This window comes from Bombina bombina, chromosome 1 (genome assembly GCF_027579735.1).
Source record: "Bombina bombina isolate aBomBom1 chromosome 1, aBomBom1.pri, whole genome shotgun sequence".
Classification (NCBI taxonomy): domain Eukaryota; kingdom Metazoa; phylum Chordata; class Amphibia; order Anura; family Bombinatoridae; genus Bombina; species Bombina bombina.
This window is the reverse complement of record NC_069499.1, coordinates 814,134,988-814,155,064: the sequence shown is the minus strand read 5'-3', so window position 1 is coordinate 814,155,064 and position 20,077 is coordinate 814,134,988. Positions and strand designations below refer to the sequence as shown.

General features: G+C 34.1%; 1 protein-coding gene across 1 annotated transcript in view; it reads right to left on the bottom strand.

Annotated features, from left to right (window-relative positions):
• The window catches only part of DIAPH2 (diaphanous related formin 2), a 2,325,141-nt gene that overhangs the window by 464,433 nt on the left and 1,840,631 nt on the right, over positions 1-20,077 (bottom strand). The window contains 1 exon segment of the mRNA XM_053699395.1: positions 9,331-9,495. Coding sequence (XP_053555370.1) covers positions 9,331-9,495 — 165 coding nt within the window.

The following is a 20,077-nucleotide window of genomic DNA, read 5'->3' as shown; positions in this document are numbered from 1 at the left end:
CATTATGAGCACGTGAGAGCTCTGGGAGGATCATTTGGTCCGGTAAGCTGGGGTATAATGATCCTGAGTCCTGTGGCAACAACCAAGAGCTGGTGAGCTTAAAGGGACACTCAAGTCAACATTAAACTTTCATTATTCAGAAGATTGATCTATGCAACCAAGGTCCGGTGAATGTTATCTCCGGGAGGACCCTGGATGTAACGCTTTGAATATATGAGTTTTCACCACGGATGCATAATGAGTTATTAGTACTTTACATATATATAGGGCTATCTATGCAGTGAGAAGGGAATCATTGCACATAGCCATCTCTATAACCTGTGCAAAGGAACATTTATAGCATGACTTCAGAGCTCTTGTTAACTATTACATGAGGCAGAAAAAGAAAAAGAAACTGTTAAAAAGTTGCACAAAACATCAAACAAAACATATTTTAAGTCATAAATGTATATATATATATATATATATATATATATATATATATATATATATATATATATATATATATATGTACATTGGACCCCTTTGCTCTCAAAAAAATCATTAAATATATATAGAAATATTCATTTAAGAATAAATAGAACATATTCTTCTATGTGCAGAACATTGGAATGTGAAATATTCATAATTAATGTTGGGTTTAGCGCACTTGAATAAACACAATTGGGTTAGCGCGTGAGTATGAGTGTTAGTTTTTTTCAGTTGGCGTGCGCCATTGAAGTCTATGGGAGAATACGTTAACATGTCTGCAATGTTTGAAGTTCCACTTTTTGTGCACATTGGGTTTTTGCTCTTGCGCTAACATTTTACTTTTAACTTGAAGTACTAGTGCAACCCAACATGCGCAAATAGTTTTGTAGCGAAGTTAACTTGCGAGCACGAAATAGTGTTCCACTCATAATCTAACCCTCTAGGCAGCATACTCTTTAGACAGTGCAATTATATCAGTAAAGCAGGTTTTAATCCTAAAGCACATTAAAACTTACTCCTATTAAGGATGGAAGCGTTTTCCTTCTCTCTTTTCTATTTATGAAAATATGGAGTGATCATATGCAAGTACCTCAAAGCAAACTGATACATCTGTGTAATCATTTCCCCCTAATTAGCAATCTACATATTGAAACCTTATGGGTATTTAGCTCATTTCCACTGAGACTCACACATTCATTTTTTTTACACAGGTTGCTTTTTGCTTGCTGGTAAGAAACATGTTTTTCCTTTCTTAACAACTGCTAAAGTTCTGATGATGCTTTATTTACTTATTACAATTCCATAGGTGTTTTAAAAGTTGGTATCTTTAAACAGTAGCCATTAAAGGGACATTAAACACTAAATAAATGCTAGATAAAATGATGCATTCAAAGAAAAGATGAGTCTGAGAATAGCATGTAGATGTATTTTTTAAAGTTCCATTAGCTGTTTAAATATTGACAAAAAAAAAGTCTAATGTTTTATTGTCTATAAAACAATGGGAGCGGCCATGTTGCAACTTAGGTTACCTTCTATGCTGTGGCCAATTAGGGACAACTATAAATAGGTCACTAGAGTGTGCAGCCAATGGCTGTGTGGAATATAACAGTGTTCTGCACTTCCATTTCTTACAGGAACTGAAAAACTCACAATTTTAGAATGGAATTACAGGAAAAGGGGACAAAATAAATAATGAAAGTATATTGCAGACTTTTTTTTAATATAAACAATATATCATTTTATATTACAACCTCAAAGTGTTTAATGTCCCTTTAAGTGGCAGCGGGCTCAGATATTACAAAAAGGTGCCAGAGCAGAGTTTGATAGATACGTCCATTATCAATACCTCTACTTGCACACAATAGAAATGACAGTTCACATCCAGCATTGTCTGCTTCATATTCCTACTACTTGGTGATAAAACAATAACTAATTTATAAAGATGAGATCTCAGGAAATAAAAAAATTAAAAAATCATACATATAAACAGTGAATGCATGTTCTATAGGGATTTCTCTTGTTTTCTCATCTCCAAACATTTTTGATCAGAAGAACAAAAGTTAGTTTTGTGAGTGACATTGATTATTTTGGATTATAAAAAAAGAGAAGAAAACATTGTCATTCAACTATAATTTCTTCTGAAGTTGCCCTACATCCCTAAGGAGAAAATGTCTTTTTTTTCTGACATGCTCCAATTTTAACTTGAGATAAAATACATAAATAGTGAAATTATTGTTTTTAAAGATTCATTTGTGTTCTGGTTGTTTTCTCTACATCTAAAGCATAGACCAATAAAGTTTTAGTATTTTAATGCTTTCATTTAGAATTCTCTATGTTCCCTGTATTACCTAATTAACTCCTTGTCCAGAATTAACACATCTGTTTATAACCAAAGAAAATATTGTGAACAGGCAACACGTCCAACTTTATTTATTATTTTTTTTTTTGGAATGGCTATCTGCTATTATTAAAATGTATTTTTATGATACATATCATCCCATCTAAAACTTAATGGAACAAATGTTGTTTTATTTCATTTAATTAAATTCAATAGCAGTTTTACACTATGAAAAATTGTATTGGGAATCACAGATGGTAAAACTATTTTTTAAGCTACTTTTATAGTATTAGTCATGTTGGGATGAGAAAGATGTATCTGTCTCATTTTAAAAAGAAAAAAAAAAACAATATTCTTGTACATGCTGGGAATTGGAATATATCCTCACCTAACAATTATTTTAGGTATTTTTTTTTTCTTCTTTATTGAGTTATTCACTCTGTTGCTGAATCTGTTATTGACATCTTTGCAGAGGTGGATTTAAGTGCATTGTGACATTGAAAGTTGTTTACATCAGTTGAGCCTCCATCTCAGCTTTTTTAGGAAAACAGCTAATTCGTTTACATTAGTGGTTTATGGCAAGTGGTAAGCAAACCTTTCTTTAGCCCCCCAATTTTTTTATCATGACGGGGTATCCTAAGAGGAGAGTTGGAACTGATGTTATAACCTCTAGGAAAAAAAACTCGGAGGGCACAATAATATAAACCTCTCAACTCTGAGAAGATTATTTAATAAATATTGTCAATACTGATAGGTTTCTCAAAGGGTTCAATTAACCCTTTCGAGTCAGGGCTAAAGTGCCTACATCGGAACAACTGTTCCGATGTAGACAAATTGAAACCACACGATCGCGAGATTTCAATTATTGGATCGCATCTGGGGGGCGTCCCTACAACTCTAGGAACGCCCCCAAGACCGCAATCAAGTCCTGACAGCACAGAAGGCTTCAGGACAGCCGTTAGTTATGACGTTCTATTCCGTCATAACGGCTTTAAAGCCCAGTCTAATTATGACGGAATAGAACGTCATAACGGCTTTAAAAGGTTAAAGGGAAATTAAATGGCTCTTGGCTTTTAGTAAAAATGTTTTTTTCCCCATGCTCCCAAAAAACAAGTTCTGTGACCTGCAAATTAAATTGCTGGTTTAGGCTATTTGCAGAACTTTCAAAACCTAGTTTACAGATTTTTCCTTATAGCCTTTCAAGGGAGTGTGGGACAAAGCATTTGCTCAGAAAGTCTAAGGTGCCTGTATCATCTGGCAATGACTAATCATTGATAATATTATGCAAGCCCCACTGGTGCTCTGAGCAGCTGCAGTATTTAACATGCTGGAACACTGAGGATATCTAGCTATATTTCACATGAATGTGCTGAGAAAAATGTTAACACTAAAACATTGAAAACTTTTACATGGCATTTTTGCCATTACATGTACATTGCAAATATGTTTCTGTAAAAATGTGTAATTCATCTATGTGCATTTCAATTTTGACTGGAATGTCTCTTTAAAGCTCTTTTGCTTTCTTCATAATAAATTTAGTGGGGATTGTCTCTCTTTGGTTTATGAATATATTAAGCCTACTGTCTCTTTCTTCCAGTTTTTTTTTATGTATTTATTTTTTAATTAAAACAAAATCACCCTGAGTTGTGTTTTGGTTTGTATTTGTATTCATGGAATATAATTAAAAAATTGTCAGGGCATCAGGATTTAAGAAGATACATTTGCTTGAGAGAATATTCAGAAGTCTAGAAACATATCCAGAAGTCAACACTTAAAGCGCCACTGTAAGTAAATATTTTCTATGCCTGTTACTAACTAACTACCCCAAATACGCTTTTTATCAATAGCATTTCATTAACATATCTCTACCGTATATCAGAAATCTTGTCTGCAAATTTAATTGTTTTCCAAACCCACTCCGTGGGTATCCTTTGCTCTGTACCAATCCGTTTACAATACCTAGGTTTCAAAATGGCGCTTTAAACACAAAGTTATTGGTTTAAGTATTTTGAACATGCAGTGCTGAAAATAGTGGGCAGGATAACGTGACATCATCGGCGAATAAAAGATATAACTTTTAGAACGTTATGAAACTTTGTTTTGGAGAAAATATAGGTCAGTAGGTTTTAATTAATGTTTATTAACTTTAATATGTTAGTTGTTTAGCTTAAAAATTATAACAGAAAGTAATCCTTTAACAGAAATAAATCAGTCAAGCAAAACTGGTTTATGTTAAGCCACTGAATTAAATATGTTCAATGATATAATTGAAGACTTTATTTTAAAGAGACAAATAACTGACCTTAAATTGACATGCCCAGCCCCAGGGCACTGGGTTTGCATTTGGAAGTTTTTATTGGCTTTGCATTGTGAAGGAGATGTATATTATGAGTCAGATCTCTGACCTTACACTTGTGCAGGCAAAAGGAATATGATAAGCTACTGAGAAATATCTCCTGTGAATTGTTTATTGAATCCACTCCTTATTAAAGTAAAATACTTATTAATTCTAAATATAGCACATTTTAGTGACAACTTAATATTCTTAATACGTCATTAAGGATATAATGATTTAATAAGCACCTTTGATCAAAGCAGACCTTTGATAAATATCCCCCTATCTGAATCATGAAAGTTTAATTTTGTCTTGACTGTCCCTTTAAGCTCAGAAATTTCACATGCATGCTGCTGGTACCCCACTGACAGACCATATATGATAATTGTTTTCCCAACAATATTAGGAGATTGACTAAAATGTATTGAAATTTGCCATTTTGTTAGTATGGGAACTCCACCAAAAATATTTCACATGGAAACTGGAAGGGTAATTTTAAAAACAGCATATCAAAGGGAGAGGGGCGTTTTCAATTATAAGATATTCTGCATTAAAAAGTGTACCGTTTAATATAGCAACAGTAAAATGTTGCTTGCTACTTATATATATTATACAATTTTTAAAGAAAAAAGGGCACACATAGTGGTTTGTATATGAATTCCTTATAATGTGGCAACATTGAATCAGCCTTATTTAAAATGATGCACTTACAAATAAAATTAATCATTCAAAACCCAGCCCTAAAAAACAATATAGAATATGTCTGTTTTGTATATTATATTTGTGAAAATATAGAATCTAGAAAAAATAAATCTAAGACAAAGCTAAAGCTCTAGTTATAAATAATTTTATCATTTAAATAATAATAAAAAAGAAATACAAAAAAATCTCCCAGTATTCTAACAATCTTATGTCCTTGTATACTTTTTAAAGGGACAGTCAACACCAGATTTTTTGTTGTTTTAAAAGATAAATAATCCCTTAATTACCAATTCCCCAGTTTTGCATAGCCAACACAGTTATAATTATACACGTTTTACCTCTGTAATTACCTTGTATCTAAGCCTCAGCAGACTACCCCCTTATTTCAGTTCTTTTGACAGACTTGCAGTTTAGCCAATCAGAGCTGTCTCCATGGTAAATTCATGTGCATAAGCTCAATGTTATCTATATGAAACACGTGAACTAATGCCCTCTTGTGGTGAAAAACTATCAAAATGCATTTAGATTGGAAGTGGCCTTCAAGGTCTAAGAAATTAGCATATGAACCTCCTAGATTTAGCTTTCAACTAAGAATACCAAGAGAACAAAGTAAAATTGGTGATAAAAGTAAATTGGAATGCCATATTTGAAACATGAAAGTTTTTTTTTTGGACTTGACTGTCCCTTTAATTATTTGGGACAGTAAGAAGGATTATTTGCGTAATTCAATATTAAAAAGGAACAAAAGTAATATATAATAACAGCCACTACAGCACAAAGTAAAAACAATTCTTAAAAAATATGTCTATTTCTAGAAGGATGAATAGATGTTATTTAATCATTATATTTAAAAGATTCCATATCATGCCAACATCCAATCTTTACATTTCCTCTGCTACATCATCAAGAGTAGCTACATCTTCTCACTGTATTCTCTATAATTCAATTAAAGGGAAATGAAACCCAATTTTTTCTTTCTTTCATGATTTAGACAGAGCGTGTGATTTTAACTTTCTAGTTTACTTCTATTATCACTTTATCTTCATCTTCATTTTCTTGATATCTTTTGTTGAAAAGCAGGGATGTAATGCTTTGAAGCTGGCCCATTACCGGAGCACTATATGGCAGCAGTTTTGCAAGAATTTTATCTTTTGCAAGAGCACTCAATGGCAGCAATATTTCCTGCCATATAGTGTTCGAGAAGCCTACCTATGTATCTCTTCAACACTGAATATCATAGGAACAAAGCAAATTTGATATTAGATGTAAATTGGAAACTTTAATTAAAATGGCGTAAAAAAAGAACATTTTGGAGTTTCATATCCCTTTAAAGACCAAAAATTCTCAAAATTCACATTTCCAATTAACTGTTAGCCCTCATGAGCAGGAGCATACACTCATTTTATCAATTCTATTTTCTCAAATAGTGAACACATTGAGAAGAAAATGACAAGTGACATATCTGTGCAACCACCAATCAGTTAGCTCCAAATAGTGCAGCTCCTGAAAGTTTTTTTTTTACTTTATTCTCCCTTTTAAAATTTAAATCTGTACTTTAAAAGATGAGTTATGAAATGATCACATACAGTATATAAAAAAAAAGAGAGTAAAAAGTAATATGAATATTCTTCTCTGTATTGGATAACTTTCTATTAAGGTGGTATGTAGAAATGAATTACTTTCAGATGTTTCATTGTTTATAAACCTATGTATGAACCAAACTTGTCTTATTCTTTGCAACTGATACATCTGTAGGAATTTTTCTAATTAGCCTATGAGCAATAAGTACCTAGGTATATGCAATACATATTCCCTGCTAGTTTCAATTTAAAGGAACATACTACTCATATGCTAAATCACTTGAAACTGATGCAGTATAACTGAAAAAAGCTGACAGGAAAATATCACCTGAGCATCTCTATGTAAAAAAGGAAGATATTTTACCTCACAATTTCCTCAGCTCAGCAGAGTAAGTTCTGTGTAAAAAGTTATACTCAACTGCTGCTCAGCTGCAGATAAAAAAAATGAAGAAATGAACAGCAGCCAATCAGCATCAACAGTGCTGAGGTCATGAACTCTTTACTGTGATCTCATAAGATTTCACTTAACTCTCATGAGATTTCATTGTAAACTTCCTTACACTGAATAGGGAAATAAGATGAGTGTGCATGAAAGAGCGCTCCTTCCGCTGTCCCGGGACAGACATACTGATTTGTTGCTTAGAAGTCCTTTACAATGGGATGTGGCTACTGAGAAACTTTTGAGGTAAAATATCTTTCTTTTTTACATAGAGATAGTCAGCTTTTTACAGCTATACTTCATCACTTTCAAGTGTTTAAACATTTGGTTATTATGGCCCTTTAAATAACTTTAGCCTTTTTAACACACACTTTTTGTGTTCAATGTCCCTTTAAGCTTCTATCTATATATCATCTTCATGCATACAGATACATTTTATGTATTGCATCTAATCAGTACTACTGTGCCATTATTTTCCTTGTGACGCATGTACACTACTAGGAATTATTGGCTTGGAAACTTTACTCATACAAGCTGATTGCTTTACCTACTTGAATATTCTTTGACTGTATTTCCATCAGCACATTAGTGTTTGTTTGGTGCATCTGCTACTAAGAGCAGCAGCTGAAGGTTCCTTATCTATTTGAGGAACATTATCATTCGGTTCTCAGCCATCAGACTACCTGCCGCTGTCTCTCGTATGAGCAAAACATGAAATCAATAGATCAATAAGTAAGCAGAATAAAGCAATGTTTCTACTGCAAACAAATGCTTGAATAACAATTGAACATAAAAATAACTGAACAAATTCTAGAATGCTGTGTCTGCAGGTGGAGGTTATCTACACAAAATAATAAAATATGGAGGGCAGCTACTCTACAATTGGTATCTTAATTTGTAGACAAAAATATATTTTGAATTTTGAACCATATATTCAAACATATTTTATTCTTGTGTTCCTTCTGTATTTTTTGTGTTGTATTATCTCCCTATCAGTATTGTTTTCTGAGACAAACACAATAGTTACATAGATTATAATATAACAATAAAAGGATAAATATTAGTCTTGTGCAGCAGCGAAAACTTCAGTTCATCGGAATCTTTAGAAAATATTTTTTTTTAGAATATTTGTCTGCTGCCCTATTTGGTATTTGTTTAGTTTTAATGAAAAATAATACTGAATATTTGTGGAACATTTATTTTCATTAAACTAATGTAAATGTTCCGTTGTTACAGGTTAAAAAGTTCAGCTGTAGCATTATACTTACCTCTAGCGCGCTGGAGAGCATGGCTAATCCCAACCCTTCTTCATAGAACTCCGAGCCACACTAATAGAAGGCTTAGCGGATTTAAGGGCCTGTGCTAACGGACCTTCTCCTTTAATGCAAGCTCTAGGATCCACCACGCTAAGCCTCTTATTAGCGCGGCCTTGAACTGTGCAGAAGTGTTGGAATTAGCAAAGCTCTCCAGCCCACTAGCGGTAAGTATTTAAAGGGACTCTCAAGTCAAAATAAACTTTTATGATTCAGAAAGAACAAGCAGTTTTAAGACACTTTCTAATTTACTTCCATTGTCAAATTTTGAACAGTCTTTTTATACTCAAACTTTCTGCGGAACGAAATCCTATTGAGTATGTGCACAAGCTCACAGGGTATACAGGGGGAAAATGGGAGAAAAAATAAATTTGTCGCAACAAAATCTACTGTTTATTTGAAATTCAGAGTAAGTTCTACTGCATTGTCTTTTTATTATGTACTTGTTAAGTATGTAATTATACTGCATTAATTGGTCCTTTAATTCCTAAATGTAATTGCATTAGTATTTCTTTGTTTTCTTTAAATCTAGTTGGTGCGTTTATTCGAATATTCGTTTCACTTAACTTAAAATATATTCTATGCTCCATAAAGTCAATAATGATGTAGTTGTACAAGCTTTAAGGTAAAAAATAATCTTGATTGATACTCACCAGGAAAAGGGAGCGGAAACTGCTTATGTCTCCAAAGAATTCCTCTACGCTTACAGCTTTGGGATCGAAGGTGAAGTATTCCCCCAAGTTGTCATACAGTTTGTTCATGTGGTTGTACATGTTGGAAAGCTTCTCGTATTGCTCCCGGGCACTCTTTGCAAAGGTGTAAGTTGCAGTTAAGGAAAATATGTCTACATCATTCAACTGTACATCTAACATTGTATCATGATAAACAAGGAATTAACATTTATAGAGGAAACATAAAAAATAGACTTGCATCACTACAATGAACAAAAAATGCAGACACCAAAGTTAGCAATTAATGAAGTCCAGGATAACAGGATCATGATTACTTAGATCTGATGCATTTCCTGCACCACAGGCACATTTCTTCAGAGTTAGTAAACAAAAATAAACTGTATTATTTAACTCATTATGATTTGCAATTAAGGAGAGAATAAGACTTCATAAACAATTATATAAAAGAGAAATATCCACTCACACTTATATAGATTAACCAATAAATTAATTACAAATATTTCAAGAAATTACATTTTGTGTGCTGTGAATGAAAAATAGAATGGTGTTAGTATGACACACATGTTCCATATTAAAAGTGTAAGAAGGTATTCCATACCTATAAGGAAACTTTATCCCTTCTTATTCAGATACAACTAACTCCATTACTGATATATTTTTTTAATCCAGGCCACTTATATTACAACAAAGATATTATTGACATTAATGGGACATTGTACACTAGATTTTTCTTTGCATAAATGTTTTGTAGATGATCCATTTATAAAGCCCATCTGGTAGTATTTTTGTAACAATGTATAGTTATGCTTATTTTTTAAGAACATTATGCTGATTTTCAGACTCCTAACCAAGCTCTACAGTGTCAGATGTATACATGCGTTTACAGACTCCTACAGGCTCCTGTTTATGTTATCTGCCTTTTCATATGCAGGGAAGGGGGGAGATGGGGAGTATCTGCTTTTTTTGTTTACCCAGCCCATTTCAGTGGGTGTCCCTGACTACCTCATCAACAGTGCTAAACTGGGAGCTTCTAAGTAAGTTTTTAAAAGGTTTTATACTGGATTTTTAGATCAGTATCTGTGCATATTCTTATTTATAGTAGTGTGTATTACATGCAGTTATATGAAAATTGGTGTATACTGTTCCTTTAAAGTCTATTTTACCCCAACAAGTAAATAGCACTAACAAGTAACTACAGTATTCAGCCAGGAGTTATGAAACATACAATGTATAGTAAGCTAAAATCTATAAAATATATTTGAAATGCAGTCAGTATTTTTTACATTGAAAGAAATTGAAAACTAAAATAAATTTTTTTTATTTTACAGAAAATTATAGTAGAATCTCTAATTGAATAATTTCATATACCAGCTTTCACACTAAAATAAAAATATTGTTGTAAGAGGACTTTTATTAATATTATTATCTCATTGTGTAATGCACAGACAGATTACACAGTGCTACACAATGGGTGCAACCTTGTACAGTAACTATTTTTATTAATATCCATTAGCTCATCTAGTTTATACTATATCCCTTTGAGTGAATATCAGAGAGCATATAATTTGCCTTTAAAAAATAATTAATCTTTACACGCTTTTACTTCCTTAAAATTGTTATTTTATTGTCTACAGCTCAGAATAAATTAATTAATACTTAAATGCAATCTATGTGGAGATATAAAATATGTTAACTTTACATATCTTAAATTAAATATTTCTACATAACAATCCTGATAGGTTTCATTATAATATTGAAAATTTACTTGGCATAATGAACATATTTTTACAATTTAAACGTGTTTTTGCACATGGTATGCAAATTACAGATTGATGTGAAGCACCATCTGGTCCTATTCTGTAAAATATATATTTCTTCTACTAATATGGAGATGATTTCAGTTAGTAGCTTGCATACATAAAAAAAAAAGTTTGCTGTACTTTGTCTACACTTTAGAAACAGAGCAACTTTATATGGGCACAATACTTTATTCAATTAGTATTATTAGTTTATTATTTTAATATTTAATAAAAAAAAAGGAAGTGAAAACACTTTTCTCCTTCAGAAAGCACAGGAGTCATGTCTATCTCTGGCACTTTACAAAGACCTCCAAAGCATTTTTTCTGTTTCAGCTTAGGACACTGGCTATGAATACATATCCTGCCAGTAGACCACAAAGATAGAGAGTACTGGAGGGGACCCCTTCTTACTTCTTTACCTCTCTTCTAGGTATACATACAGCTTTATATTAAAATGTATTACCTTGCAAATTCAGAGCAACGGGTACATTGAAAGTTGGCAATATTACAGTTATGAATGTGAATGCATAGGGGCCTATTTATCAAGCTCCGTATGGAGCTTGATGGCCCATGTTTCTGGCGAGTCTGAAGACTAGCCAGAAACACAAGTTATGGAGCAGCGGTCTAAAGACTGCTGCTCCATAACCCTGTCCGACTGCTCTGAGCAGGCGGACAGGAATCGCCGGAATTCAACCCGATCAAGTACGATCAGGTTGATTGACACCCCCTGCTGGTGGCCCATTTGCTGGTGCAATGCTGAATACGGAGAGCGTATTGTTCTCCGTATTCAGCGATGTCTTGCGGACCTGATCCGCACTATCAGATCAGGTCTGCAAGACATTTGATAAATAGGCCCCATAGTATCTCTTTGGACCACCCTTAGAGTTCAGCACATAATTATTACTTGCTTGGTACATTGAAAGTCAATAGTTTTTTATGCTACTTCCTGATACAGATGAGGAGATTAGTTACATTTTAATAGTACTAAACTCTTCTGAGCAAGAAGTCATTACTCACATTTTTTTTTCTTCAAAAGTCTTCATACATTTACATAACACATATAAAAGGTTAATGTATTTTATGGAAGTTTCACCCCAGGGCACTTACAGTTCTCCTAGAGATGGTCTTTTAAATAAAATAAAAAATAAAAAAGTAAATTAAAAACTGTAGAACATTGTTTGTTAGGGAATTAAATGATTGTGTTTTCTTTATATTATTTCAGTTATTGCTTTAATATATTTCTATGACACTGGTTTGAAAGTGGAAATACACTGTCGTCTTCTATATAATTTAATTGCTATTACAATGAATAATTTCACAGGAGTGATTCAGAGAATGTTCAAACACTTCATTTTCTATTTCTCAGATGCAGTACAGTAAAAAAATTAAAAGAAAGCAACACAATGTAATTTTCAAGTCAGTAGGATTATTAGATTTTTGTTCTTTGAACTAAAGAAAGAATTGGAAATATAAACTCACTGCAATGCACGTCTACTTGATATTTATCTAATCATATTTAATCAGGTAGGAAAAAAACATCTGTTATGCAAACAAAATCAATGGAGGAATTACATATATGTTATATATGTGCTGTTTTATGTTCCTATTTCATATACTGTCTGCTTTTAAAGCTTGCATTGTTCTATGTAGAGTTTTCCCTTTGCTTACTGTATCAGTTCTAAGTTATGCTTTACAGCATTGGCAAACGTTAAATAAATAAATAAACTAATAAATAAATAATAGGATCTAATATTAATATATTAATATTTCATGTGGGGTTTTTTTTACGTGATTTCATTGGCACAGAGTAGCTGCTTTACATCTTCAGTGCTGCACTTTAGACATCGTGAAAATCTGGTCTGTTTTATAGGTTACTGAGGCTGGAGTTGTGGAATTTACTTTATTATCTAATTTGCTTCATTCTTTAGATATCCTTTGTTGAAGAAATAGCAATGCACATGGGTGAGCCAATCACACGAGGCATCTATGCGCATCTACCAATCAGAAGCTACTGAGCATATCTAGGTATGCTTTCCCGTAAAGAATATCAAGAGAATGAAGCAAATTAGATAATAGCAGTAAATTAGAAAGTTGTTTAAAATTGCATGCCTTTTATAAATAATGAAAGAAAAAATTGGGTTTTATTCCCCTTTAAGGCTTAACCTGTATGGAGACATATTATAGTAATAAAGTATGTGCACTCTAGCAGTATATCTTTTTGAATCTTTATGATTAATTATTGCTATTTAAAATGTTTTCAGCTAAGGTAATTTTAAAACCTGGTCTGTTAGTGGGTCCTGAGTATTGATGATAGAATAACCAGCCACACACTAATTTTAACACTAAAGTAAAAAAAAAAAAAAACTTTTCACTTTAACTTTTCACTACATAATCATTTTTTCTCAGTCTTTTTTATATGAACATTTCTTAAGGCACCAACTCCTAATGATCAAGTGCAAGAGTTACTGTGTATATGTATATGAGTCTGTAATTGGCTGATGGCTGTCACATGATACAGTGGGCAAGAACATTTCTCAGAAAAAAACTTTGAAATGTAGAGTAAATGATATTACATTGTCCTTTTATTGCACATTTGTGGATGATACAATTGTACTGTATTTAATGTTTTTTTAATTTTTTAAGATAAACCATACTTAATTATGCATATCAAATCAACTTTGCAATATACTTTCATTATTTATTTTGCCTCCTTTTCTTTCGATTTCAAAACTTCCCAGTATCCAGGACATCACCACCAAATTTCCCTAAGTACGGTGGTCTTTTAGTAGCAAAAAGTCCATTGTACTAAGAGAAACGATATGTTGATGCCCTGGATGCTGGGAAATTTGTCTCTTTCTGCCTTTGTGACTGGACTGCCTGAACCAGGTGGACCCAGTAAGAAAACCACTGGCACCTATTAGAGAGACTTGAAGCAATTTTATTGATCAGGACATATTTTATAAGAATTCTATGTTTGTATTAGTTTACTCTTAAATTGGGACCAGATTTGCCAGGATAAGAGCCGCTTTCCAAATTAAAGATCTGAGTGGAATATTGGAACTGGGCACAATATTTGAACATAATAACAATGTGATGACTGTATATATATATATATATATATATATATATATATATATATATATATATATATATATATATATATATATATATATATAGTTACATATATATATATATATATACAGTCATCATATTGTTTTATATATATATATATATACAGTCATTATATATATATATATATATATATATATATAAGGATCCAAGTGCGAGGGCACTCACAGGATTTATTTCATCAAAATTTATTCAACACTTGTTTCATAATCCAACATTAAGTGTCAACATTTCAGCTTATAGTTCAAGTCTTTCTCAAGACAATCTACAATACAGATAATTATATTATAATAATAGCAAAGACCTATAGGAAAACTGCATAGTAAATACACTGTATACCTTTAAATACATATATACATACAAAAATCACCTTATTAGTACCCCACACATGTATATCAAATATCCCATAATAGCCAATATAGGGAGATAGAAATTAAAACGTATACGCGACATCTTAACCAGTAGCTCAAGCTTCATAAAGTATATAAAAGCTTGAGCAACTGGTTAAGATTAAATGTAGATTTTACAAATACTGATATTGCTTATAAGTTTTAATTGATTAAGTATTTGATAGCTCAGAATGTACTTATATATGTTAATCTGTTGGAAGACTGCAGAAAAGACTTGTAATTGCAAGGTGTTTACTAAGTCTTTAATGACCCAATTTCATTAAGTTAAATTAGACCCCACCCAATAATGCTATTTCTGTTTCCCTAAACCAGCACATCCACAGACCTTCCCTGCTCTATCCATTGTACTGCAAAGCCTCTGTTTAGCAAAATGGTGATCAGTCTGATGTACTCCCCCAAAGACTTGGAGTGCGAAAACTGCAAAAAAACTAACCACCTAACTACCACATAGCCCACTGCAAAAGAGCCCTATTAACCCTTAAACAGTCACCTTCATACCACACGAATAGCCCGCTACATTATTAACCCCTAAACCACCACTTAGCCCTACGCAATTAGCACCCTACACTATTAACCCCTAAACCGCCACATGGCACACCACAATGTACCCCCTCACCTCTTAACAGCTAACCTCCCTAACACACCTAACCTAACCTAAAAAGTATAGAAAAAAACCTACCATTACTGAAAATAAAAAAGCTACAATTACAGAAAATAAAAAACCTACCATTACTGAAAATAAAAAACCTACAATTACAGAAAATAAAAAACCTACCATTACTGAAAATAAAAAACCTACCATTACTGAAAATAAAAAAGCTACAATTACAGAAAATAAAAAACCTACCATTACAGAAAATAAAAAACCTACAATTGCAGAAAATAAAAAACCTACCATTACAGAAAATAAAAAACCTACAATTGCAGAAAATAAAAAACCTACAATTACAGAAAATAAAAAACCTACCATTACAGAAAATAAAAAACCTACCATTACAGAAAATAAAAAAGCTACCATTACAGAAAATAAAAAAACTACCATTACAGAAAATAAAAAAATTACCAAAACAAAAACCATCCAGAGACCTATGCTAAAATTAAAGTCACCTTAAAAAAAGTACACCCTAAAATAAAATAACCTAAACTAATACTAAAACTTACTCTAATTTTTTTCTGAAACGGGCATTTGTCATACAGTGCCCTAGGTAAAGTAATCAGCTAATCTGGTGAACAAAACCCTATCCTAAAACCAAAGTAGCCCCAAAAAAGAAAAATATGTAATTTGGTAGAGCTTTTTTGGAATGAAAAAAAAAGAACTATTTAAAAAATAAAAATAAAATAACCTAAAAAAAAACCTTTCCTAAATAAAAGATTGCACTCAAAAAGGCATTTGGTTTGGCAATTACAGCTATTTTGCCCAATAAAAAACACTAGTCTTAAAAAATGCTAATCTACAAAAATCCTATCCTAAATAAAGTTGCCCTGAGAAAAGAATTTTTCAAAGGCATTGCCCTAGAGAAATAACTGCTCTTTTTTGAATGAAAGAAAAAAAAACCCTGAAAAAAAAAAGACTGTAATCACTTTAGGTAACTGCCCTACCAGATGCCCTGTGGGCAATCTTTTTTTAGGATATGTTTGGGTTTTTTTTGTTTTTTTTTATTTTTTATTAACAAAATGCTTGTTCCAGGGCAATTTTTAGAGTAGGTTTTTTAAAAGATTTTGTTTTTGTAGGGGGGAAGGTTTGGTTTTAGGATAGAGTAGGGAGATAATTGTGGTAGGTTTTGTGGCGGTTTCGGGGTTTAATAGTGTAGGGGGTTAATCGTGAAGGGAGTTAATTGCAGTGGGCTATCTGGTGGTTTAGGGGTAGATATTGTAGTGGAGAAGTTTGTTATGTGGTGGTGTGGCGGTTTAGGGTTTAATAGTGTAGCAGGGTAGTTTGATATGTGGGAGGTTGATACTTTAGGGGTTAATTGTATAGTTTAGTGCAAAACTCTTTACGCAAACTTTCAAGTCGTGTAAAAAGTTTGAATGTAAAATGCTACTGCGTTCAAGCGATTGCTTTTACTTTCATCTTATAATACAAGCACATTGCTGCTCAACTCCACCCCAAAAAAATATGGGAATCATAAATTACAGCAAGTTTGCGAGAAAGAATTTGCGGTAATTTAAACACTGCGTCACTTGTAATATAAATTTGAGTTAAAAAACTGCAATCTTGCGATTGCGTTTGCGCTCTTCACGCTAATGATAGCGCACCACTCGTAATCTAGCCCTTAGTTAGGTACTGGCAGACAGTCTGCCAGTATGCAATTTAGGGCTTTTTAATTAATTAATTTTTTATTATTATTATTATTTTTTCTGCAGTGTAGCAATCACTCCTTAACCCTCATACCTCCCTGATTCCTCCCAAACGGCTCTCTTACCCTCCCCCTCCCACTAATGTGTCAGTACCCAATTTACAGTTTTTTTAAATTAAATTTTAAAATTATTTATATATTTTTTTTTTAATTATGTAGTGTAGTGGTCCCCCCTCCCTGCGATTGTTGTTTAGGCCCCCACCCCTCATCCAAACCTTTTTCTCTAGTGCACCCTGCCCTCTCTCACCTTTCAAAATATTTGTTTTTGCAGTGTAGCGCCCCTCCCACACCTCCCACCGGCACCAACAGAGATTGTGTCACTGTCTGTAATGATCTTGCAATCTGCCTTCATATGTCAACGGAACCCCCATGATGCTCCGCTACCATATGAAGACAGATGGCTGCAGCTGAAGACAACCAAGACTGCTGGCGCTTCCTGAAGCTGCAATATCTATTTTATATGGTAGGATGGGCTATGTACTGTATGACGTAGATCTACGTAATTTAGGCTTAAGGGGTTAAAACTGCATACTCTATCTCAGGGATTCTCAAACCTGTCCATGTTTAATAATCAGCTGATTATTTCACCTGTGCTCCAGTACAGATAGCCTGAAAATCTGTCCTGTTCAGGAGGTCTGAGGACAGGTTTGAAAACCCCTGCTCTGTCTAAATCATTAAAGTTTAATTTCGACTTTAGTTCCCTTTAATATTTCTGTGTTCTTCAAAATGTAACACATTCAACAAAAGCACAGCTATGTGATTCTAATTCAGAAATAAGCACCTCTCCCACCAACTGAAGAAAAACTAAAAAGCAGAACCGTAAAACAGAATAAACAATTGCTAGACATACCACAAACTATAAATCTTAGGTTCCCATATTTCATTCACATGTAGAAAGATAATACGTAATTGAAGGCGATCAGGCAAAGGAATTGAGCGCTCACTTCCTGCAATACCATAAGTGGCCCTTCATAGATGGTTCAGTGATTCTGCTGCTCCGACAATTAATGTTGCAGAAACAACAATTAATCATAGCAAGCATCTAATAAAACTGATGTCTCTTACAAGAAGCTTCTTCTCAAATTAGAAGATAAAAGCAAGACATGGTATATGTGAATACTAACGAATAATGTACCAGTATAAAAGTCTCCTCTATCTACACTATGAGCTCAGTCATGACAGTCACGCAAGAGGGAAACAAAAAAAAAAATAGAACACTCAAAGAAAGCAGTGCTTAATAATCAGCTTAGGTGTTTCAAAATTATCCGGCTTTTTTCTTATGACAACACTAATCTTTAAAATATTCCTGATCCACAGTGCTTGATAACCCAGACATTCTGTCTTAAAATGATCTTGTCATTATCTACTTAGTACATTTTCATGAATATCTTTTTTATCTACTTGAAATGAAAATATATAATAATAATCCCAGCAGTATTAAAATAGAATAAATTGTACTGTTATATAAGAATGGTTGAAGAAAACACTTGACCCATCTAGTTTAACCCCTTAATTACAATAGTTCACATGTATAATGCTATTTTTTAATACCAAAACTTCAGATTCCTTACTTTTTTTCTACTTTATACATATCTTTTGGTGAATACATAATTGCCTATTACAGACATATTAAAGGGACAGTAAAGTCAAAATTAAACTTTCACAATTCAGATAAAACATACAATTTTAAATAACTTTCCAATTTACTTCTATTATCAAATTAGCTTTTTTTCTCTTTATATCCATTCTTAAAAATCTACCTAGGTAGGCTCAGGAGCAGCAATGCAGCTAGCTGCTGATTAGTAGCGGCGCTACTGTTGCCACCTAAACCATGTTTTCCTGGACACACATGCTGCAGGGTGTGCAGAGAGGAACATATATTATTGTGTTTCTGGACAGCACTATTTATATGTGTGACGGATTCCCTGCTACCCCGATTGGGTAGCTCCACCAAGGGATTATCCCGATACCTGGAACCTGCCGTTATGTAATGGGAAAAGTGATTTTAGCAGAACACACCCAAATAACTAGACAGACTAGCATTCAGGTGAAAACACGAAGTAACCTTTTATACAGAAACTCATCTTGCTAAGAGCCTTATCAGTCCCCCAAATCTCCCGCCCCTCCAGACAGGCTGGCGCCTCCACAGAATTCAATGTCCCTCAGTGCCCAGTGGTATAGTGATGGTCCATTCGAGGTGATCCCAGAGGAGCGGTGGCACTTCCAGGATGTCGTTGGAAAGCCCTTGGTCTTCAGCTACTACAGTCCAAAATGTGCCTTGATCCATGACTGGGGGCCAGAGTTAGGGGCAACCAAACGTACACTGGGAAGGCCACTGGGAAATGGGTGTTTGAAGGAGGGTCCGGAACCCCTGGTTCCAAAGGCAGCTTCCCTCCGGTAATTACCCAACCTCAAGCTCTCCCCAAGGGGTATCAATCTCCCAAAGAGTGGAGCTCTGAGACAAGGGGCCGCTGGAGAGACCTGGGTTAAAGGGCACAGGGAAACCATGATGCTGTGGCAGACCGGCAGTTCCATAAGTCTGGCCAGCCGAAGGGGTCTTAGGGGCAGTAGTGCCCAGAACCTCTGGTTCTCAAGGGATCTCACCTCTAGAAATTGGCTCATGTTCTGCCCCCTCTATGGGGTACCAATCCCCGGAAGAGCAGAGCTCTGGGGCAAGGGGTCACTGGAGCGGCCGGAGGTAAAGTTCCTCGGGAGCATGATGGGAGGCGGCTGAATGGTAGTTCAAGGGGTCCGGCTGGCCAAGGAGGGATGTGTTGCTCAGGGACCAGCTCTTCCTGGATGAGGTCCAAACACAAAAATACCACACAGGAAAGGTCTGGGAAACCGCGAATGCTCCCAATTGCTCGAATCTGGGGAGAAACAAAAGAGAGGTAGGGGGTAGGGGGGTAGAGGTTTAACCCCTGCAGCCCGGTATCCGTGTCAACTCCCCCCTTCCAGTTCGGCAGACTGAGCTAGATCCACTCACAGGTTGGCCTGGGGCTGTCCGAGGAGC